This window comes from Hypomesus nipponensis, chromosome 9, assembly GCF_054491055.1.
Source record: "Hypomesus nipponensis isolate SF chromosome 9, ASM5449105v1, whole genome shotgun sequence".
Classification (NCBI taxonomy): Eukaryota; Metazoa; Chordata; class Actinopteri; order Osmeriformes; family Osmeridae; genus Hypomesus; species Hypomesus nipponensis.
The window spans coordinates 13,008,721-13,029,241 of record NC_140369.1 but is presented as its reverse complement, the minus strand read 5'-3'; the positions used below and the strand labels follow the sequence as shown (position 1 = coordinate 13,029,241).

General features: G+C 43.5%; 2 protein-coding genes across 7 annotated transcripts; one reads left to right on the top strand and one right to left on the bottom strand.

The window, feature by feature from the left end:
* The first annotated feature begins 363 nt into the window (after positions 1 to 363).
* On the top strand, positions 364 to 2,428 carry LOC146273005 (ras-related protein rab7). The gene is made up of 5 exons (XM_084704667.1): positions 364 to 676; positions 927 to 1,053; positions 1,284 to 1,502; positions 1,694 to 1,819; positions 2,208 to 2,428. The coding sequence occupies exons 1-5, from the start codon at positions 627 to 629 to the stop codon at positions 2,295 to 2,297; spliced, it is 612 nt and encodes a 203-aa protein (XP_084560793.1). The 5' UTR covers positions 364 to 626; the 3' UTR covers positions 2,298 to 2,428.
* Positions 2,155 to 17,012, bottom strand: hcfc1a (host cell factor C1a). 6 transcript variants are annotated; one of them, XM_084704664.1, is made up of 28 exons: positions 16,858 to 17,012; positions 15,125 to 15,325; positions 14,403 to 14,551; positions 13,991 to 14,151; positions 13,628 to 13,836; positions 13,425 to 13,509; positions 13,196 to 13,302; positions 12,374 to 12,553; positions 11,781 to 12,023; positions 10,528 to 10,676; positions 10,256 to 10,438; positions 9,929 to 10,153; positions 9,377 to 9,484; positions 9,056 to 9,269; positions 8,747 to 8,883; positions 8,409 to 8,547; positions 8,091 to 8,311; positions 7,431 to 7,998; positions 7,133 to 7,314; positions 6,891 to 6,998; positions 6,602 to 6,803; positions 5,888 to 6,178; positions 5,688 to 5,791; positions 5,446 to 5,580; positions 5,180 to 5,365; positions 4,751 to 5,048; positions 4,586 to 4,649; positions 2,155 to 4,489 (listed from the first exon to the last, which is right to left on the bottom strand). In XM_084704664.1, the coding sequence occupies exons 2-28, from the start codon at positions 15,318 to 15,320 to the stop codon at positions 4,447 to 4,449; spliced, it is 4,887 nt and encodes a 1,628-aa protein (XP_084560790.1). In that variant the 5' UTR covers positions 15,321 to 15,325; positions 16,858 to 17,012; the 3' UTR covers positions 2,155 to 4,446. The 6 variants fall into 6 exon arrangements, with proteins under 6 accessions (XP_084560790.1, XP_084560791.1, XP_084560787.1 ...); XM_084704665.1 differs by lacking the exon at positions 16,858 to 17,012 and adding an exon at positions 15,697 to 15,752; XM_084704661.1 differs by lacking the exon at positions 16,858 to 17,012 and adding an exon at positions 15,420 to 15,598.
* Positions 17,013 to 20,521: the final 3,509 nt, after the last annotated feature.

The following is a 20,521-nucleotide window of genomic DNA, read 5'->3' as shown; positions in this document are numbered from 1 at the left end:
CAACACACATATATGCATGTTGTTTTGCTTTTCTTGTGGAGACTCATAATTCAGTCCCATACTACGTTTTGTTTTCTCTTACCTCTACACTACCCATAACCATAACCAACTCATACCCCCCAAGAAAAAGCAAATGAACTTGAAATGTTTCTATGTTTTCAATTATTGAGAGGATTTCCGGTTCAACAACAAACACAAAACCTAAATTGATATTTTAATTTTGTATTTGAATATCTTTTATTGAAATATCCATCTCATTATATGTCTTTCTTTTTAGATTTGGTGATTTCAAAACTGATTTTTACAGGGTGTACTATGATTCAAGATACATGATTACCCCCTGGTGGTAAGGAGGATGTCATAATATTAGAAGGACCATAAGAAGGTTGGGACGCTCTTGGGTCAGGTTGAAAGGTTCTCAAATGAATATAGACTACAACAGCAAGAAATCCAAACTTTCCGTGATTTTTATTACCATAAAAAAGGCTGTTGTGTTATGATTTAGCGTTCGCAGCTTTCCACAAAAGATTTTGACTGTCGTGATTCGAGATTGCATACATTGCGCACTCCACGAATTTGTGCCGTTTCCGTTCCTGTGAAAAATAAGAAAGGGAAAAGTTTTAATTATGACGGAGTGGAAGTCTCCCTTGAAAGTAATACTTATCGGCAACTCTGGGTAAGTAAAACGTAATTATTTATTCCGTCTTTTATTTGTCCGATTCAAATTCATGACTTTCACTTTCTAATTCATGCTTAATTATTTCAATGTTTGGGATAAGGTTGATTTCCCATTATGTGCGTGTGTTTGTGTTTGTGGGGGGAGGGGGGGTATCCTGTATCTTGTATGAGGGGTATCCTTTATTCTTTCTCATTTGTAACTACCTCTGTCTGTACATTTTATTTTACAATCGACGGTGTGTACAAAGGGTGGGAAAGTCCTCCTTCATGAACAGATACGTTAACCACCGCTTCACTAATATGTATCGAGCCACTATTGGGACTGACTTTCTCACCAAAGAGCTGAGCATCGGTGACTCCACAGTTGTTCTACAGGTAAAACCATATTGGTTGAGCTGATTGTCTCCAATTTTCATACAAATTGCATTCCAAATTAATCCCAGATTCCCAGTCAGAAATCAAATCACTCAACCAATTTATGTTAATCAGATAGGAATTAGATGATCACTGCTAAATCTAACGTGACATAATTTGTTGACCAGTGAAAGCCATCCAGTACCCATTGACCTGATAAAACATAACTTCATCATCTTACCCTCCATCAGATCTGGGACACTGCAGGCACAGAGAGGTTCCAGTCTCTAGGTACACCCTTGTACCGGGGGTCTCACTGCTGCATGCTAGTGTTTGATGTCACCTCCAGGACTACTTTCTCTGCACTGGAGGTGTGGAGGAAGGAGTTCTTAGTTCAGGGCGAGCCCCCTGACCCTGCCAATTTCCCATTCCTTGTGCTCGGCAACAAGACTGACTTGGAAAATAGAGAGGTCAGTCATTGTTCTTATGCATCCTTCACCCATCACATTTTCCACATGACTTTACATGAGACAAGTGGATGACTAAGGGTTATGAGATTGCACATATTAGCCATGTTATGTCATAAACCTGAATAGTTATCTGTTGACACTTGTGAATGTGTTAACCTGTTGAGCAGCTAACATGTGGCCTTTCCCACCAGGTGTCAAGCAAGCAAGCATTGCAGTGGTGTGAAAAGATAGGGGCACTGTATTGTGAAGGAAGTGCTAAGGAGGACACTGATGTGGAACAGACATTTTTGAAAGCTGCAACAGCAGCATTACATCAGGTGAGTAAATAACTCCAGTAGTTTGTGCTTGTAATGCATACAGTTCTCTCCAATAATTATTTGACGTTTAACCCTTGTGCTGCCTTTGGGTCACAACGACCCATAGTTGTGCTGCGACAACTTTACAGAATACAAGAACGAATAAAAAGCATTTTCTTTTAACCTTTGCGCTGTAGGGGGTGGAGACAGCCCGACGGTTAAAAGAAAATGCTTCACTTTATTTTTGTATGAGGTCAAGTTGTCTCAACACGTGGAGGGGTCACAATGACCCGAAGATAACACAACGGTTAAATTATGGTGTGCATATGTAGCAGAATGACAATCATTGTAAAACATTGGATGTTTAACATGTTTATTTTGATGATAAAAGATACATTACTCCCTACAGTACAAAAAACACACATTGGAAAATACAGGACATTTCCAGGTAACCTGCAAACAGTTGGAAGAAACTCGCAACGACAAGTGTCAGTGCTAGGACCAGCACCTGCCCCAGTGTGGGAGGGCTCCAGGGAGTCCTCTGCACTGCTGATGACCTACCTAGTAAGGGTGCAAAAGAAAAGTGACCCAATAAAGGTACTGTGGAAGAAAGGACAGATTTGTATACCACATGGAAAGGAACAAACTTTTTTTAATTTTCTTTTTTAAAGATCCTTCAGCTTATGGTCTAACTTAAGGCATCACTACTAAAATACAGTTTTGCATGCATGTCTAGTTTTGTTCAACAGACACACTGACACATATAAAATAATGAATGTTTATGAAATACGATTTTTCATTCTAGAAATATCTGGAAAACAGACTGAAACCATAGTGTAAATACTACAATCTGGAGAAAGGCAGCGAGTTCTCCAAGGGCTCCGTTTTTATCTCTGGCAACTTCCATTTTGACAAAAGCCTTATTTTGCCATCTGATGATATGCAGTCATGTCCTCTCTAAGATGTATTTAGTCATCAATCCTGAATACATTATACTCAGGATTAATATACATACAGTATATTTAAGTGTTGTAATGGTTTCAATGACGGTAGAGTTCAGACATCTACAGCAAATCAGAGTATACATAATTGATCAGGGAGACGGTATATATTGATTTTTCTTTTATAAGTCAAGACACAAAAGGCAATTGAGAGATGACCAACATGTAAAAACATCTTCTTACAGGTAATTATATAAAAAGGCCAAGATGTTCTTGTGTAATGAAGTAACTAATTTACAAGTAAGACCAAACTCGACTATGCTTCTCATTTGCCCATGACATCCCATTGAAAGATTCTTTTCACCATAGATTTGCACACCTGTTCCGAAAGCTGTCAAGTACAGGACCATGAAATAATAAATGGAATTGTTACTCAGTCTACCTGAACTCCATAGGGAGAGCAATTCTACCAATATAATCTTTTATATACTAACATAACTTTAGGGGGCAGGGCAAGCCACTAATTCATGAGTCTAAAAATGATAGACTCTAATGATTGGGATACATTGCTAGAGGAATATAAGATGTTGATGTGATACCATTTTCATTATATTCCCATGTATCTAGGTTTGGCATACATTAAGTGACATAAGCATTGGAAGTTGTAGTAAACAAAAGTAAAGGTTCCTCTCCCTGGGTCTATTAAAGTTCCCTTCAGTCCCATAGCCTCTGCATCTTAGTCAGAACAAATACAAAAAGTTGTTCTTTTTCATACTCTCCGATAAAACAACATACAACTGATTGAACCAAGATTTAAAATACAGTGGCTACCTCAACTCTGCCACCCCTCCTCCCACAAACACTTAAACTATGGGGTTGAACAATAGTGTAAAAAAACAAACCAAAATGCACACCGACATACACATACACACAAGAAAAGCTTTAAAAATACAAAAATAAACTACACAAAGATCTTCAGCATTCCTGCTATTAGCATTGCCTGCCATTTTTGGGGAAGATTTTGCAAGATTTTTGTGTGCTGCCAGTCTCAGTCCTATCAAAGTCTGTTCTTTACAAAACTCCTCCTTCCTCATTCCTCTGTCCACTTCCAGGCATCTGCCATCAGTCCTCCTCTCAGGGTCAAAGCGCACAGTGATGTCATTACCAGGAGTCCAGAATGATGTCTGTACAGATTGGTTTCTTGATGAAGCAAATTTCTTCGGAGGGGGGGATTTGTCCCCTTTATTGGAGGACAAGTGCTTTGTGTTTTCAATGTTGATTATTCCTCCTACCTTATCAACCTTCAGCTGTACATCCTCTCCTGTCTGTTATCATCCCCAAAAGATGTAAAAAACTAAACAAAAGTATCAAAGCTCAGGCAGGCACCTAGCTCACAAAGCCAAAATGATTCATATATATATATATATATATATATATATATACACACACATATATATATATATATATATATAAAGACAGATTTGGGAGGACAAAAGAAAAAGCTAGAATGTGCTTTTCATTTGTGTTACTTTAAAAATTGTATGAACTACAAAATGGATATTTCTTGCAAAAACATGTCAGATTGATGCTGTGGGTTCTCTCTTGATTTGCAAGTGTAGCTGGTTGGACCTGGGTCAAAAGTTGGGGTGAATTCAGGATGAAGATGGAGGGAGCAAATAGCAGGTGGGGGGATGATGTCTTGCTTTCTTACTGGTCCGTTCTTGCTTTCTTTTGACCAATCGCCTTACTGCTGGGGCAGACAGTTTTTTGTTTTAATTTAATGAGTGGTTAAAGACGATCCCAACCAATTATATGTTTGTAGAAGACATGCAAAACTATAACTTACACATCAGGTGAAGATACCGGTCTTTTTGGGGCAGGTTTAGCTGAGGCGCCATCTTTGCTGGATTCTAAAACAGAAAACAATGCATATATGTATAAAAAAAAAAAAAAAAAAAAAAAGCATAAACAAAGTTAAAACACTTTTGTAGTTACAAGCAGGTGTGCTCACCTTGCAGCCATCTGACTTGTGTAGCAGGGCCGTAGCCCTTTTCATTGCGGGCTGCAATGCGGAAGATGATGGCTGGCTTGGTGGTGTAGTCAATGTGGGCATTGGAGAGGCTGGAGGACTGCACCAGGCAGGAAGGGTTGGGCCCACAGTACACGCGCATGAAGGCCAGCTGGGCAGGGGTGGAGGCCTTGGGCTCGGCTGTCTGGCTGCTCTGAATGGCCAGGTATACGGAGTACTCAATAATCTTTCCTGACGTCACAGAGGGAGGCTCCCAGGTCAGGTGGGCTCCATCTGGGCTCTGAGTGGGAAAATAAACAATGGGTAAGCTACTGACCTCCATGAACAGTTCAAAGGGAACATCTTAAGCTATTCGTTCAATACAAGATGGCAACGCTACAATCCACACCCGGAGACTAGCAAGACCTTTACCTTGCTTATTTTGATGGCACACGGTGCCCCAGGGAAGCCTGGTAGGCAGGTCTTGAAAGCCGAGATCTCCGAGAAAGCTCCACGACCACAAGCGTTGATGCCAGCAACACGGAACTTGTAGGCTGTGCCAGACTGCAGCTCCATTTTCTTCATCTGAGTGTAGTCTGGCATGTTGCCCGAGTCATCCTACGATAAACAAACATATTTAGAGCCGTCCTGGTGTCACTCATCGCGACCACCCAGTCACAACACTGTGTAGGACTTACCTCTACTTGAGAGTCATCTCCTGGCATATAAAAGTGGGTGACCACCATGTTTGTCACCTTCACAATTCCAACATCAAACCACTGGTTCTCTTTTTTTACAAGGCTCTTCATAGGGACAGGTTGAGGGGTTTGTTTCTTTAAAGAACCCAAAAAGAATATATATAAATATATATATCTCAGAACATGTTTTTTTATGCCACAGGACAGTACTTTTAAAATTCTAAACAAAGTTGAAAACGTACCCCGCCCTCAATGCCATTGGCCACCTCAGTTAATGCAGTAGCAGCTTGCAGCTTGGCTGGACTGGCCACAGTTGCCAGTGCAAACGTGCTCGAGGGGGCTAGAGCTGAGTTGTTGGGGAAACAACAGGTTAATCCAAAAGAGCCCAAAACACATCAAGAATAAATGTACGTGAACTAATCACAAAAAAAAAAAACCCTACTCTCAGAGGTGCGTGGCTGCAGCGAGGCCACAGCGCTGGTGACAGCAGCAGCCATGTCGTTGTGGCCGTTGCTCTCGGCGGCAGGATCATTGAGGCTGTCTGCTGGGGCCAGGCCCTCAGTGGGCAGGCTGGCCTGGGAGGCAGCTGCTTGCTGCTGTACTGCTGCCTGAGCCTGGGCCTGGGCCTCCTGGAGCTGCTGCTGCTGCTGCACCAGGGCGGCCAGCTCCTGCTGGGTCAGCACGATGGGGATGGTGGTGGACTGCTGGCCGTCTGAGCCTGATTCCCCCTCGTCTGGGACCAGAAGAACACACAATTGATTCCAGCATGTCCCAGAGGCACTCGGCCACTGTGGCGCTGCGAGTTGCACAAGACCCGTGTCATCTCAAAGACACTTGCTAAAAAGACATCTTTCTATATGAGAATGGTGGATGTGGTGACTGTATAGTTGAAAACAGATACAAGCCAAAAAGTCATTTGCTGAAATTGCCCTACCCAATCTGTAGAAAAGTTATTCATTTTTACTGTTAACATAAAAAATACTGATTTTGAATAATTCCATTGTCTTTTCTAGTTCGTTTTTAGTGAAATGTGATTCCTTTTTTTTGCAATTTTGTCCCGCGCTAGTAGGACGACAACAATACATTTTGTAAAGGTCATGTTGACCTTCCTGCACTGCTGTATCAGTATATTGCCTGGAGCTAAAGAGGGACTCACTCATGACAGCATGCTGTGCAGCCTGGAGGACAGCCTGGATGGCCAGCGCCTGGGCCTCCTCCGTGGCAGCAGCCTGGGCCGCTGCCTCAGCTGCTGCAGTGACGGCCAGCTCCTCAGCGGACAGCCCCGCCACCATGAGGGTGGCGCCCTGGCCCTCTGACATCAGCTCTGGAGGCAGACCCACGGCTGCATCTGCTCCCATCTGGAGGAAGACACACCAATCAAACCCACTGCAAGAAAGATTATGATATGACGATGGTGTTCGTGGAATAACTGGTGGACTCCGTGCCTCTGAGTGCATGCCCCCCTCCTCCATGGGCACAGGTGCCGCCGATGCAGCATCCTCGGTCTGCATGGGCTCTTCTATGGAGGCGGCCGCACTGATGGATGAAATAGACTGGACAGACAAGGACAGAGTTGACGATTTGCATTCTTCTTCAACCAGCTGCTGACAAACTGGTTTGAAAATAAAACAGGTGGTATAAATGAGTAGAGTAGACCAGTAGGGAGTGGGTCTGCTGGTGCTCTTACAGGTACTGAGGGTCCAGGGGCCGGGGTGGATTGGGTCACTGTGGTGATGGCCCGGCCCTGGGTGGTGGTGGCTGCGCTGGTAGCTGATGCTGTGGTAGAGGGGACCTCTGCGCTGGTAGCTGATGCTGTGGAGGGGTCCTCTGTGTTGGTGGCACTTCCAGCTCCTTCGTCACTCTGCTGGGCTGTGGGGGTCAGCAGAGACAACGGTAGTGTAATACAGATTTAAGGTAACAAGCTACAAAGTAAACTCAAATGTTCCATGTGCTCTCTGACTAAGGGGAATGTTTTGGTGCTATACCTGTGCCCTCGCCAGGCTCCATGTTGCAAGAGGCAGTGGTGGCCGTATTTGTGGTGCCTGTCTCGTGGGTTTCACAGGGAGGGTTGGAGCACACCCTCTGCACTGATCCTGTTCCTGTGGTTGTCTCATTGCCGCCCATGCTGGATGTGGCTGTCGAAGAGGTGTTGGTGGTCCCCGTTTCGTGGGTCTCGCATGGCGGGTTGGAACACACTCTCTGCACAGTGCTAGTCTGCCCAGTACCCATACTAGACGAGGCCTGAGTAGAAGTGTTGGTGGTGCCAGTCTCATGTGTCTCACAGGGGGGGTTGGAGCAGACCCTCTGCACCCCGCCCATGTTTGAGGAGGCTGTTGTAGCCGTGTTGGTGGTGCCCGTCTCGTGGGTCTCACAAGGGGGGTTGGAGCAGACCAGGGTGACAGTGCCGGTACCATCCCCAGATCCAGCCTCTGTGGAGCTGGGTTGCTCAGAGGTAGGCGAGGCCAGGATGGACACAGGGAGGTCCTGCACTGGCTGGGCCTCTACCCCACTGGGGGTGGTAATGAGAGTCACCTGAGTGGGCTGAGGTACAGACTGGGGAGACACAGGAGGAGAGAAACATGAAAGGTTGTCCAACATCTAAAAACACTGCACTTCCAAGAAAAGACAAGTAGAATAGAGAGTACCTGCATGGTGATAGTGGATGAGGGCAGAGAAGAGGTTGTGGTCAGGCTTGTCTGAGCAGCTGACACAGTGATGGCAGTGGGGTTAATGACCTGGCTGGACAAAGTGGCAATGGTGCCCAATGTGGTGATTGGAGTGGCCAGGGAGGCATTGGCAGTAGCAACACTGCCCCCTGCCAGGCTGGTGGAGACAGTGCCTGTGACGGTCCCCAGAGTTGTGACACCTGGAAAAGGGGGACAGGCTTAACAGACAAGTCATGCCAGTTATTTTCCTACCAGAGGTAAAATGACAGTTAATCTGGACTGACACGACACCCTTACCGGTTGTTCCCTTGACGACCAGCGTAGTGACAGTGGGCTTGACGGCAGACACGGTACCGGGGGTGACCACTCTGACTCCTCCCATCGGCACAGTGCGCAGGATGGTGCCAGGTTGGCCTGGAGCGCCTTTCAGAACCACCTAGAAAGACATGGATGTCCAGGGTGATATTCAAGGAGGCACTGATGAGTTATTTTTCAATGTTTGTGATTCAAGTAAAGAATCTCAAAAAGGTCAAGAAACAACCGTGGTGTTGTTGTAACTAAATGATACTTTCTACAGGTGACTGAAGACTGAAGTGTCACTGAAGTTAAACAAACCAGTCAAATGGATGAGGTACCTGAGTCAGTCCCTGCTGGCCAGCTGCAGATCCCAGCTTGGGCATGGCCGTTATGATTTTGCCAGCAGTGCCAGTGGTCATCATCTTGGTGGTGAGGATGGTGATGGGCGTTTTCATTCCTGCACTGCTCGTCACACCTGTCAGTCAGGAACGCCACAAGTCAACAGGCTACGGTTATGCTGATGTTGTTTGGTTTTTCTATTTATTAACAAAATAAATCATCCAGTGCCCAGTCAACACAACTGCCAGCTAAGGCCACTCCAATCCCAATTGCTATTGAATTTGTTTGTGTGTATATGTATCTCTAACCTGTGGCTCCAGGCTGGGTCATGATAGCTGACATGGGGATGGTCTTGATGATTGTGGTGCCCTGCTTGGTTGTGGTTGGCGACATACCACTGATGTTCAGAATGGTTGGTTTATTCCCTGTGCCTGCCTGGGAGGTGGTGATGATGGTGGTGGGCTTGCCATCTGCGGAGGTCACCAGCTTCAGGATGGTGCCAGCTGGGAGAGGGCCCTTTGTCTGGTAAAGGACATGGTGGATCATGAAAAGCATCAAGCAAAATATGTCTGATTCCTGTCTATGGAGTTAAGCCACCTCCTTTTCCAGCACTCATGCAGATAGCTGACCTGTATGATTTGTGTGAGAGGGTTAGTGGAAACCTGGCCTGTAACAGCTGATGTCTGCACTGGCTTGGTTTGCACCACAGACATCATCTTGCCAAGGTTGGAGATCTGCTGACATAAGAGAAAGACTCAAGTTTATGAGTCACCAGAAAACACAGTAGTGGAGGTTTAGGAGTTGGGACTTCAGCTTGTCAAGTTGACAGGTAAAGCTGAGGCTCTCCACGACTCGACAAGTCCAAACCTAACTGATCCTAACGTCATGCAGACCTATGAACACATGCTGTTCATTATCTTACGGTCACAAGGACCATTTTGACCACCACTGTGATTCAGCAATTCTAATCAAGAGGTTCTGGCATGGAGCATGTCATATGAGTCCTATGACAGGCAAGATAAAGTTCCACCAACTCAAAGTGTAAAACAAGATTTGATACAGTTCCCAGAATTCCTTGCATGCATATCAACAGACTCGAAGGAACAACAACTCGAAGCATTCATCTCCCACAGCCTTCCTCACTCAGTGGCAACAACTTTCCTCCAGGGTTAGTATCTTACCAGTGTGCCGCTGCTTCCCATGGTCAGGGGGCTCTTGACCAGGGTGATGGTCTTGGTGACTCCTCCCACCACTGTGGTGACCACCTGAGCCTGCTGGGCCACAGTGACGGTGCCAGACTTGTGCACAGTGATGATGGGTCGTGTGGTTGTGTTGGGAGAAGACACAGTGGACGTGCCCACCTGTGCTGCAGCAGTCTTCAGCATACGGGTGGCTGGGTTACTCACCTGGAGGCAGAAAACAAAACACAAACTTAAAATGAGTATTTATACACACACATCTATATCTCCATGTTTGCCCTCACAATGTTCTTTTGGGATAACTCGTACCATGACAGGAGATGCCATTTTGACTGTGGTTGAGCCAGGAGAGACTGCCACTGATTTTACAATAGTGGCACCTGCTGGTAGGCCAAGCACGGTGCCTGGTGATGAGGGTGGGATCTTCTGAGTGGCTGCTGCAGCTGCAGCTAATGCTGCCATGCCACTCATCTGAGGGCTGCTGCCAATCGGCTAGAAAAAAAATATGTTTTACTTCAACATTCTTCAAGTGTAAGGCGTTAAATGATAAACCAGAATAAAAATGTAAATGTTGTTCATACCGCTCCTTGGGTGGTTTGGGCAGGCATAACCATGCGAACTCCTGCAGGAAGTGATGTCACAGTGACAGGCGATTTACCAACCTGATTTGGGCGCACAGTGACAATAGATGCCCCAGTGCTAGACTGAGGGGCAGCAACCTTCAAGATGGCTGTGTAATAAAAAATAAAAAAGCACATTATTAGGAATTGCACACCATCTACACAATTACATTTGTTTTAACTAAAGGTCAAGTTTTAAAGGAGCAATACAGAAATTCCACTCATTAACTGCTATGGAAGCAGGCAGATCGCTCCCTGACATGTTGATGAGAACGACTGAGACTGTGGGGGAAGCAGCCTGGGCCACCGGAGTGATACCTGCATGTGGAAGGCTCTGGGCTGACTGAGTGATACCTGCGTGTGGAAGGCTCTGGGCTGACTGAGTGATACCTGCGTGTGGAAGGCTCTGGGCTGACTGAGTGATACCTGCGTGTGGAAGGCTCTGGGCTGACTGAGTGATACCTGCGTGTGGAAGGCTCTGGGCTGACTGAGTGATACCTGCGTGTGGAAGGCTCTGGGCTGACAGTGATACTTGCGTGTGGAAGGCTCTGGGCTGACTGAGTGATACCTGCGTGTGGAAGGCTCTGGGCTGACTGAGTGATACCTGCGTGTGGAAGGCTCTGGGCTGACTGAGTGATACCTGCGTGTGGAAGGCTCTGGGCTGACAGTGATACCTGCGTGTGGAAGGCTCTGGGCTGACTGAGTGATACCTGCGTGTGGAAGGCTCTGGGCTGACTGAGTGATACCTGCGTGTGGAAGGCTCTGGGCTGACTGAGTGATACCTGCGTGTGGAAGGCTCTGGGCTGACTGAGTGATACCTGCGTGTGGAAGGCTCTGGGCTGACTGAGTGATACCTGCGTGTGGAAGGCTCTGGGCTGACTGAGTGATACCTGCGTGTGGAAGGCTCTGGGCTGACTGAGTGATACCTGCGTGTGGAAGGCTCTGGGCTGACTGAGTGATACCTGCGTGTGGAAGGCTCTGGGCTGACTGAGTGATACCTGCGTGTGGAAGGCTCTGGGCTGACTGAGTGATACCTGCGTGTGGAAGGCTCTGGGCTGACTGAGTGATACCTGCGTGTGGAAGGCTCTGGGCTGACTGAGTGATACCTGCGTGTGGAAGGCTCTGGGCTGACTGAGTGATACCTGCGTGTGGAAGGCTCTGGGCTGACTGAGTGATACCTGCGTGTGGAAGGCTCTGGGCTGACTGAGTGATACCTGCGTGTGGAAGGCTCTGGGCGGACGGCGCAGCAGTGGCCGGGGCTGGACTCCTGGGAGAGCTCCCTGGCAAGGACGGGGTGGCGCTGAGAGCTGGTGACGTTGCAGCTGGAGCAGACGGGATGTCATACTTCTGGAGCTGCAGCAGGTAGGTGTCTGCTGTGGATACTGCTCCCCAGCTGACCTCCAGAGAGTTGGTGTTGGCACGAACAAGCTGCACCCTCGCTGGAGCGTGTGGCCTCTCTGGAAACACGACACGCATGATGATACAGTCGTCAATTATCTGCCTGGTACTCCATACAAAATGACTAGGAACGTAAACCTCAATAAGAGTGATACACAGGGAAACGTTTTAAAATGCAGGTTGTGTGCAAACGATTGGATCCAAGACTTGCATAGTTTTTTCTGAAATTTAGTGAATTCAATGAATGAATACACATATCCTTAGATTTATGATCTAACATGTGCAATTCCATTCAATTCCTCATCTGAAATGAACTGCCACATCTTTATGAATAGACATTTTGTTGTAACTCCACAACAGTCGAAAATATTGTTTTCACTTTTGGAATGGTAATCCAGAACGTTCTCACCTGTCTCAAGGTACCAGAGGTCTTTGCAGCAAACTTGGTTGTTCCATGCTTTCCGGTAACCATCTCGTCCGCTCCAAACGTACAACCTGGAGTTAATAGCCACAGAGCAATGTCCTGCGCGGGCCCGAGGGATGTTGTCCTCCAGAGTATCCATCACAACTGTTTCCCAATACATGGAGTCTATATAGATATGAAAGAAAACAGTCAATACAATCTAGAATACACCGTCACAATGCTGATGATCGTTTAGAGACTCAAGCTGTATCTGAATATACTCCCTACCCCATAGCAGTTAATCGATATTAAGCCAATTTTATTTGAATGTCTTCCAACAGTGGAATTTACACACCGTCTTTATGTAAATTTTCAGATTTTGACAAATCATTGGTAGTTTCAACTAACTTTTTAACTGTTCAAAAAACTAGTTAGCATCAATCTTTCCTCTTTTGCAAAAGTGTTACCTGAACGATACAAAATAACACTTCCCTAAAGAGCACAACATAAGGTCTTCGTTATTTAAAGGATGTGAAAGCTGATATGTAACTTGTTTATACAAAGCCATGCAGTCTTATCAGTTGCAAAGTAACAAATTGTATCCCAAAGTTATTCATTATTTCATTCACTTTCACCCAATGCAGGCCCTACTAGTACAAATATAGGGAATGAGTGAAGGTGGAGTCGGATTCAAACACAGCTTAAGTGTCTATTCATTGGATGCCACAGCAAAATGTATGAACTGTGGCTCAGACTTCACACAGACATGAATGAGCAATTCAAACTAATCTAATGTCATTATTCTGAACCAATGTTCAAAAGACAAACCAAGATTCAGGCAGGCCAGTGTGTTTGTGCACTTCCATTCCTTCTCATGTGTGGCCACCTTGACATCATCCATAACCAGTGGAACCCATCCCCCAAACACATACATCCTATGAAACAGAAGGAAATCAGTGGCAAGCAACCCAGGGAGTTACTGAGTAACATTCAACACTATAACGTCAATGCTGTGATGATGGAATTGCTGTAAGATCAATATCAAGTAGCATCTCACTTGTTTGTAATGGTAGTGGCAGAATGGAGACTCCTGGGCAGTGGGGATGTCCCATTCACTGATGGTTTGGTCCAGGTCAGGGTCTCTACAAATGAAAGATAATAAAATTATGATAGATGATTGGAAAGACTACTTTTCCGTTTGTGTCAGACATAGAACTGAACTTGTGTTCATTGAACTGACTGAAACAGTGAGAAATGTACCAATGTCAAGGCTCCATAAATCCCCTAGGCGACAGCCACTCATCCCTCCATAGATGATAAGGCGAGATTTCTTGCTGGTTTTCTCTGTGTACACCACGGCAGTGTGGCTCTCCCGAGGAGGCGGCAGGATGCCGTATGTGATGGGGATGTCCCAGCCCACCACACTGGAGCCAGCACGAAGCTCCAACGTGTACAGATCATTCAGGTATCTGGAAAATTCAACACTTCAACTTTAGGACATACTCTATTCCTTAATGTGCACAAAATCATCAGGACTCGTGAATGGAAACATGTTTATACTTGTAAAGCACCTATAACAAAAGGACAGTCCGTTAATAAAGCCTCATTCCACAAACAACGTACCTGGGAATGTTATTTTTCGGGTCCTCGCTATCATTTGCCAGTCCACCAAATAGGTAGCATTTGTTCCCAACCAAGGAAAAACTGTGGCCTAGTCTAGGACAAGGTGGGGGACCATTTTTGGGGGCCTTGGGTTTCAACTTTTTCCATTCCCATCGACTGGCCTAAATGAAAATAGTAAATAGTATGATGTATCCCAAGAAATATATTATACTGGGCAATGATAAGTCTGACATAATAATATTCTTGAAGCCAACTAGCACAAACTTAAATCCTAAAAAGATAAATAAATAAATGTCAGATTCATAGGTACTGCTTCCCACATCAAACATTGTTTATACCAGATCAAAATCAAGAAGATGCCAATCAATATGTCCTAATCAGAAATTGAATTACCAGCAAAAAAGTTAATTACCTGTAACTCAAAGAGATCATTGCTGTACTTTCCATACTCCACCATTCCGCCAAACACCAACAGTCTGGTGCCATCACAAACAAATCCGTATGCAGCACAGCCTGGGGGAATGTCCCCCCGAACTGCAGGGATGAACCACTGGTTTGTGGCTAGAATAAAAACATAATGGAGAAGTTTTAAGTTTTCCACTGTTTAAATCAATGTATACTGGTTTTTCAAAACAAAAGCAAAAAGTAATCAATGGAAATCAATTTCGGGGGTCGCTTATGATTGGCGGCTTTTAACTCTGTATAACTCATCAGTCATCACCTTTGCAGAAAACTTGTATATTGTATAAAACATTTTATATTGCGGGACATGTTATCACATACTTCTCAGCGTGAGAAATACAAGGTGTTGCGTGAGAAATGGTTGCAATGCGTGAGACTTGAGAGCCTTGCATTAAGTTGCATTCGCGCCAGTAAGAGTTAGTCTGATTCTGATTAACAACACCATGTCTTCCATTTTCTTTTAGCGCGCCATTTTTTACCCGCACGTTTACTTGCAAGTCCACTAGAGGACGCCAATTTCAAATTTTCAAGTATTTCCTTCCATCTGAATTGTAACAAACTTTCAAGTAACGTATCCCTTCCAAAAGTGTACGTTTCTATAGGTGACAAATTATTATAACTACATATTTAAAATGTGAACATTTATATCAAAGTTTATAAATAAGATCTTACCTGTATTATACACGTGTAATTCGTCAACGATTCCCTCGTTCCCTCCTCCAAATACAACCATCAATTCCTTTATTGCAACGGCTCTGTGTCCATGTCTGGGACGAGGGACAGGACCAGACCATCCAAGAACTCGCTTCCATCGCGGTTGCAAAACGGCACCAGTGGTCCCAGAAACAATGGAACCGGTAGAAGACATAACCTCTGAAAGAAGAATTCACAAACACAAAACAAAGTTATTTTTGTCAAACTATAACTTTGGCATGCCGGCTTTGTGGTTTAACTGTTTGCTAGCTACCTAGTTTGAGATGATGGAGCACCATCGCAATCTACACGTGCAAGTGATTATTCGATGTTACAAGAGCAGCGCACGTGTAAAATGGTCCATTTATTATTGAATAGTTTTAAATAACTACACATTTAAGACAGTGTATAACTTGTTCAAATGCATCATTTCATTGCTTGGGGTGGAAAACAGTCAAGACAAGTCAATAGATCAAATTAACACACATTCTCGAATTACACTTAATATTTTAATCAAACGATACAATCCAAGTTTTGCAAATGAAGCATACAGCCCATATTGTTAATTGTTTGTTGCACCCATTGATTTCCACCATCTTGTAACCAAACAAACCTCCGCTTGGCAAAAAAAAATGGCGAGAAAACAAATAGGTCCGTTCGTTTTCATATCTACAAGTGAACACGCTTCACAATAAACCCGGGTGGGAGGGGGGGGGGGGTGTACTTAAAAACCAAATAGTGTTTTCCTCGTAGACTTTCATGGATACATATGTTGGTTAATTGAAATGAATTGGCGGTTGGGATATTGGCAACGCCTGATATACCCCTTGGGACCAAAACAATGGTTAGCTGAACTCATAAACGGACACATTTTATCCTCACTGCTAGGGATCTGGTGCACCGTGAGGCGGCCCAGTATATAAAACAAAGTAACGACAGACAAAAAACGGCGTTGACCAGGCTAAAACACGTCAAAATGATCAAACTTAATTGTGACAACATGACATGAAAAGAAAAGTTAGTACAATAAAACGAGACGTTTCTTAAAAATATGTTATAATTTACATATTTCTTTGGAACTCGCCATATTGTAACATACTGCAAGGCTAGCTAGCTATAGGCTATTATTTGTAGCTACCAGTCCTGCTGATCAGATGCATTCTATTGAAACGTTGAACTTACACTTTCAAATAATTTAATAGCAATGCAAACATAACTTGAAATTTAAGTGACGTACTAATAACTTTACTGCGCTAAAGCTAGCTACGTAGCTCGCGTTAGCTTGCTAACTCTGTTAGCAGTCAACACTAACTTGCTTATAAGGTTGGTTATTGGGCTAGCCAGCTATAACGGCGCTGGTTTAGCTTCTAGCTAACTACAACTAGCTACACGAATAACGTTAGAGCTAGCTACGTAGCTTCTAGCTACGTGCCAAGCACCGTCTTTATGCAAGTACCTTATCTACGATAACAATACATTTCACAAAATATTGTAAATTGCTAAAAAAAAAATACACATATTCATAAAGGCCAGTCAATTGAATTGCATATCATGGATTAAGAATGTTGTTATTTTCATGCTGTCTCTGGAAGCAGCCATCTTTTAGAAAATCGGCCTACGTTTAAGCTCCATCAAGAAAAATGGCCGAGCGGTTTACCACAACAAAACATTAATATTTGCTGGTTTTCAAACCACAGTGCCATTCTACTTACTTCTTTCGAAACACAATTTCTAATGAGATGCGCTGAGGGTCTTATCTTAAAGCAGTAGCCCAAGTTCATTCAATTTTTGAAGAAGTATTCCCTCTCATGCCTGCCTGGAAGCTGCCATCTTCTTGACAACCAAGAGGGAGGAATAGAGAAGTAATTTGGCGTCACCCAAATCAAGTATGGCGATTGGCATGAAGCCGCTATTTTTTAATTCACCTCACCGTCAGTACAAAATGTTTCTTTGAGGCTAATTAGGTTTTGACATAAAATTCTGTGTAAGTGGGCATTACAATTACGGGATTCTAAACAGTAACTTGAGATTGATATGAGCTATAACGCTTGTAGGAGAGTATATTGTCCCTTACTAAAGATGGCGACACATGCAAAAAAATTATCTAGCAAAACGAATCGATTTGTATTTCAGCATTTGTATTGTTACATTGGAAGTATGTGTAACGCTAATATAATTGAATTAATTAATCAAAAACAAGATGAGAAATCAATAATCTGCGGGGACACTTTAATCGACTTTGTTCTAACAATAAGACCCCACTCAACTACCCAACCTAGTGGATGAAAATGGTCACGTCTCTGCCTTGTACAACAGACTAAGGTGAAAAAGTAAAAAGGATCTTTAAGCCTATCATACAGTAGTAGGTTATACAGTGTGAAGCATTGACACATTTTATCGCAACACATGTGAAAGGCATACAAAAAAAAAAAAAAAAACTTATATAATACCATATCCACATTTATTAGAATTGATCATTTTCATTGGAAGCATCTTAGGACCTATATTCAAAGTTCATTTAACAAAGCTGATAGGCTATCTATATACCAATCAGCCATAACATGACCACCTGCTTAATATTGTGTTGTTCCCCCTTTGGCAGCCAAAACAGCCCTGACCCACTGAGGCATGGAATCCTCTAGACCTCTGAAGGTGTGCTGTGGTACCTGGCATTGTAAGTTGCAAGGTGGAGCCTCCATGGATCGTACTTGTTTGTCCAGCACATCCCACAGATGCTCAATTGGATTGAGATCTGGGAAATTTCAAGGCCAAGTCAACACCTGAAACTAGTTGATGTGTTCCTCATACCATTCCTAAACTATTGTAGCTTTGTTGCAGGTTACATAATCCTGTTGAAAGATATCACTGCCATAAAGGAATACCATTTCCATGAAGGTGTACATGGTCTGCAACAATGCTTAGGTAGAACATTTCCCAGATTGCACACTGCCTCCACCAGCTTGCCTTTTTCCATAGTGCATCCTGGTGCCATGTGCTCCCCAGGTAAGCAACGCACATCCACTTGGCCATCCACGTGATGTTAAAGGAAACGTGATTCATCAGACCAGGCCATCCTCTTCTATTGCTCCTTGGTCCAGTTCTGATGCTCACATGCCTATTGTAGGCACTTTCAGCAGTGGACAGGGGTCAGTGCAGCCCCATACGCAACAAACTGTGAAGAAAGTCAGTGTTAAGATAGGACAGAAAAGACTTTGCAGAAGAATAAAGGTTTTAATTGGATGACTTGAGTTCTACATAGAAGGATGAGGATTTCTGTGGATTGAGTGGAAGAGGACTGATAAATTCATTGGTTTTTCTAAACTGGAGTGAGATTGGATGTACAAGAGTGAAGAGTAGTAGATCTGTTAAGTTAAGTGTGAAAGGGAAAACAGATGACAAGGACTGTATGGGATACTGTAAAATACTAGTTCATCAATGGGTTTGGGGAAAAAAGGAAATTACAAATGTGAATAATTGTCGATAAATACATGTAAATCATATTTTTAGATCAGAAGTAGACTCTTTACATTAGACCTGAAGCGAAGTATCAGTTTCAAGTGCAGTCAACTGACCATTGAATAATCATTTGGTTTATTGCATTTGACTGTTGAGTACTACAAGCAGCATGTCAATGTAACAGGGTAACATGTCAAAAGGTTGTAAACTCTAGGTAGCCTACACCTCGTAAAGGTTTATTCTGCCAACCGTTGAATATTAGCATACTTCAAGAAATGTTCCCTAAGTGGCTAAAACAATCACTGTGGTCACACAAGTGAAGAGGCTAGGATTACAATACCAGAAAGTGGAAGAGGCTGATCAAGCTTTTCAGATCTGGAGTGACCTGGTGGAATGACCTAGATATAGGAATCAGGATGTTCTGTAAAATTGATGATCTTACCATGATGCCCAGATCTTTGTATGATCACCTGTACTATAATTAATACTATCTGTATAGGCCTGTTTGTAGAATCAAAAATGAATCATGACAATATTTAATGGATATACAGTATGCAATGAAAAGATAATTTAGCCAACCTCCACAGCATAGCAACTAGGCATAAACTTTGCACTTTGCATTTATTTAATGTCTATGGCATACTAGCCTAGTATTCAAAGCACCACAATACAAGGTTTGCATTCAAACGTGATAGGATCACACCGTACACTTTATACTGATACTCACGCATTTCAGACATTTCTCAAGCATTAATGGACGAGGCGCGAGTCTCGAGTAGAGTAAAAGGCCAATCAGAAAACATCCAAACATCCCAACCTGCATCCCCCCCCCCCCCCCCCCCCCCGGGGGACGCAATCCAGACGCATGATGTACCCCCTTAACCAGCACGTACACCCCGCCCCATAATATCGCATTTCATATAGAAGGCTATTGCAGATTATAACCAATGGTTATCCAACTGGACATGCAGCAAGTTCGATGATCCTGTGTTGGATTCCCATCAGAGGCCTATGAAACAGCAAACGGTTAGATCACTTGTCACTCAAATATATTTTTGGTAGCAATTTCAAAACATACATCCACACAACACGTAACAGGTTAAGCACAAATATAACGCCTACCTTGTTTGCGCATGCATTTAAAATAACAACCCTGAAAAAATGTGTATGGTAGGGTCTATTGTAATTGTAAATAATGGCATAGGCATCCTAAACAGTCCCAAGCCTAAACCAATCGCGATGAAAGACAAGCAATTAAGATTATACTAGTAAAATAACTGGTTTTGGCCAATCACAATACATCCCTAGATTAGCCTATAACCTGAATACAAATAGTCCTACTATATGTGACAAAAACAAAGTCAATTGTGTGTTCGTATCATACCCAATGTAACAATTTAGGCCTACGTTTATTCACTTAAAATAAGCAATTTTATTGCAAATTTTACTAATTAAATTGCCTAACATTCGTTATCTCATATTAAATTCAGAAAAGTTTGGTACTCATGATTTAGCACTTGAAAGACCCGCAGCTTCTCGGATTTCCTCGTCGTAAATCGGGGGCAAATCCGAGTTCTGCTAGTAGTGAACTTTTACCAAACACGAATAGTTCAGAACTAGCGGAATTCCAGACTTACCCTCGAAACAATGCAGCATCATTCTGTGAAACTGGACTAGGCACAAAAAGAGAAGATGTGTGAGCGTAATAGGCCTACTTAAACAATTATAATCACATAGACTATACATTGATTTTGAAATACAAGAATCTGGCCCCATTGTGCAATCAAACTCGGTTTGTATGCAAAAAGTGGCAGATATATCAAATGCATTTACAATATCAATGCATATCTCTTCACATTAAATAATAAAATAGGGTTTTAAAAGTAGCCTAGGCTACTTCCCAGATACAATTTGGCTACT

What these genes read in the sequence shown, in the direction of transcription:
- LOC146273005 (XM_084704667.1), top strand. Translation starts at nt 627, where the DNA reads ATGACGGAGTGGAAGTCTCCCTTGAAAGTAATACTTATCGGCAACTCT. An exon ending in ATACTTATCGGCAACTCTGG is followed by an intron (nt 677 to 926) that starts GTAAGTAAAACG and finishes GTGTGTACAAAG; the next exon opens with GGTGGGAAAGTCCTCCTTCA. An exon ending in CAACAGCAGCATTACATCAG is followed by an intron (nt 1,820 to 2,207) that starts GTGAGTAAATAA and finishes TACTCCCTACAG; the next exon opens with TACAAAAAACACACATTGGA.
- hcfc1a (XM_084704661.1), bottom strand. Translation starts at nt 15,444, where the DNA reads ATGGTGCTCCATCATCTCAAACTAG. An exon ending in TTTATGGAGCCTTGACATTG is followed by an intron (nt 13,510 to 13,627) that starts GTACATTTCTCA and finishes TTTCATTTGTAG; the next exon opens with AGACCCTGACCTGGACCAAA. An exon ending in AGGGGGGCATGCACTCAGAG is followed by an intron (nt 6,804 to 6,890) that starts GCACGGAGTCCA and finishes GTCTTCCTCCAG; the next exon opens with ATGGGAGCAGATGCAGCCGT.